This window comes from Cibotium barometz, chromosome 17, assembly GCF_041138505.1.
Source record: "Cibotium barometz isolate CiBa-2024 chromosome 17, ASM4113850v1, whole genome shotgun sequence".
NCBI lineage: Eukaryota > Viridiplantae > Streptophyta > Polypodiopsida > Cyatheales > Cibotiaceae > Cibotium > Cibotium barometz.
The window spans coordinates 32,497,109-32,499,084 of NC_141062.1; the positions used below are offsets into that span (position 1 = coordinate 32,497,109).

The 1,976-nt window shown below is 39.7% G+C and overlaps 1 protein-coding gene across 2 annotated transcripts in view; it reads left to right on the forward strand.

Annotated features, from left to right (window-relative positions):
• The window catches only part of LOC147629895 (uncharacterized), a 3,359-nt gene extending 1,812 nt beyond the window's left edge, over window positions 1–1,547 (forward strand). The window contains exons 2-3 of one of the 2 annotated variants that reach the window (XM_086811404.1): window positions 246–491; window positions 1,202–1,547. In XM_086811404.1, coding sequence (XP_086667530.1) covers window positions 246–491; window positions 1,202–1,402 — 447 coding nt within the window. In that variant the 3' untranslated portion in view covers window positions 1,403–1,547. The other variant, XM_086811405.1, reaches the window with a different exon arrangement.
• Window positions 1,548–1,976: the final 429 nt, after the last annotated feature.

The following is a 1,976-nucleotide window of genomic DNA, read 5'->3' on the forward strand; positions in this document are numbered from 1 at the left end:
CTCTAAGGAACAAATCGTCAATAGTGTCAAAGTTATTTAGCAACATAATTGCAAAGATATCCATTCTTAAGCACGACTAGAGTAATTCTTTCATTTAAGAGGCCCCTATAATCAAATTCTGCCCTCTTTCAATTACTGAAAATTAAGCTTAAAATTACATTCCTTATTGATTTTGTTTGCCCAGAACAATTGTTCTCCTTATTAGTGTTTTATGATCCTAAAATATGCATGGTTTGCAATGACAGGAGGGTCTCATAATATGCCCTTATACGCAAAGCACATTTGATATTAAGACTGGAGCGACTATAGAGTGGCTTCCAAATAATCCTCTTCTTAGACTGATGACACCAGCCCTAAGTGATCTGACTATCTATGCAGTGAAGGTTAGTCCTGACCACATATATATCAACACAAAGCCCTTGTTAGTAGGAGGTTTTTTCTTTGCGGCAGAATTCACTGGCAATAGAATCTCAACAGATCCAAATTATGAGGTATGTAGCATTTATTTCTTATTTACACGTAGGGGTTTTTCTATGTGGTGTTATGTCTGTGGGTTCTCTTTTGTGTTTGCAATGCTGGATTTGTCTGTGCTTTTGCAAGTTCTTTGTGCTCCCTTAATATATTTGTAAGTACACTCGAGAGTGCTGTGGGCATGCACATGGTCACACAATGCTCATGCAGTGAGTCAGTGAGTGCATGCATCATTGTGCACATGTTTATGATTGTGTGTGTGCGCCTGCATGTGTGAGGTTATCTTCCCATGTGGACTTCTATATGTGTGGGTTCATCTTATGCATTTTACATGTGTATGTGTGTGTGGTCTATGTCAATAATTTACCCATGTGAATGTGTACGAAGTATCCCAATATTGTGCCCATTTAAATGTGCATGAGGGTGGAGTTTATCTCAATAATTTGCTCTTGTGAATGTGCATGTGGGCAGCATTCAACTCATTATTTTGCCCATGTAAAGTGCTCGTGGGTTGGTTTACCTTAATATTTGCCAAAGTAAATGTGCATATGGGTTTGTTATTCTCAATATGTTGCTCCTGCAAATGTGGACATGGTATGTTGGTGGCATTTGTCTCAATATTTTGCCCATGCAAACGTGTACGCAGGTGTGAATTATGTCAATATTTTGCTCATGCGAATGTTTCCATGGATGGGGTCTATCTCATTATTTTGCCCATGTAAATGTGCAGAAACCGATTATCTTTGATGATCTTGAGGTTGACTTTGGGTTCACTCCAGAGAATGAAATCATCAATGGCAGGGCAGCTATGGTGGGGTTCTTCACTTTACTAATGTTTGAGATGATGAGTGGGGAAGGATTCTTAAAAGGATTTGGCATTCTTGATTTTCTGTACCAATATTTACCTGGTTTCCCTGTCTTGAGGTATTGAAGTTCAGCAGGGTTGAGCTGTTGTTTCACTTGTAAGACTAGTGTGTGTGTGTGTGTGTGTAAGAGAGAGAGAGAGAGAGAGAGAGAGAGAGAGGAGACGGAGTGTGTTTTTAAGATCAAGATTAATGTGTTTTTGTTGGCGTTGAGAATGCCCATAATGGAGATAGAAATTGAAATGTAGGAGTTTAGGGATAGCGGTTAAGTGAGAGAGCTGCAGGATGCTGCGAGCTTGCCTTATTGCAATGAAAGATTATGTATGCGATGCATGTAATATCATTGACATACATTGTGCTAATTGACAATGATGCAACATGAGACAACTAAATTGCCTCGCCATCATGTAGATGGAGCTGTGTGATCTTGCAATTGTGTGGCTTGCGCCCTTGTTACACGACCTTCCTTTTCTTTGTCCAAAGAAGACGACGGACGAGTAACACTAATGATTTCTAACCTTGTGGGTGGGTGATGATGTATTCATTGTAAGATTTGGAGTCGTTGCCTTAAAAGGGCAGTCACTAATCAAACGATCAATGCCACACTTTGTACATCATCTATTACCTACTGTTGAGTCTGGG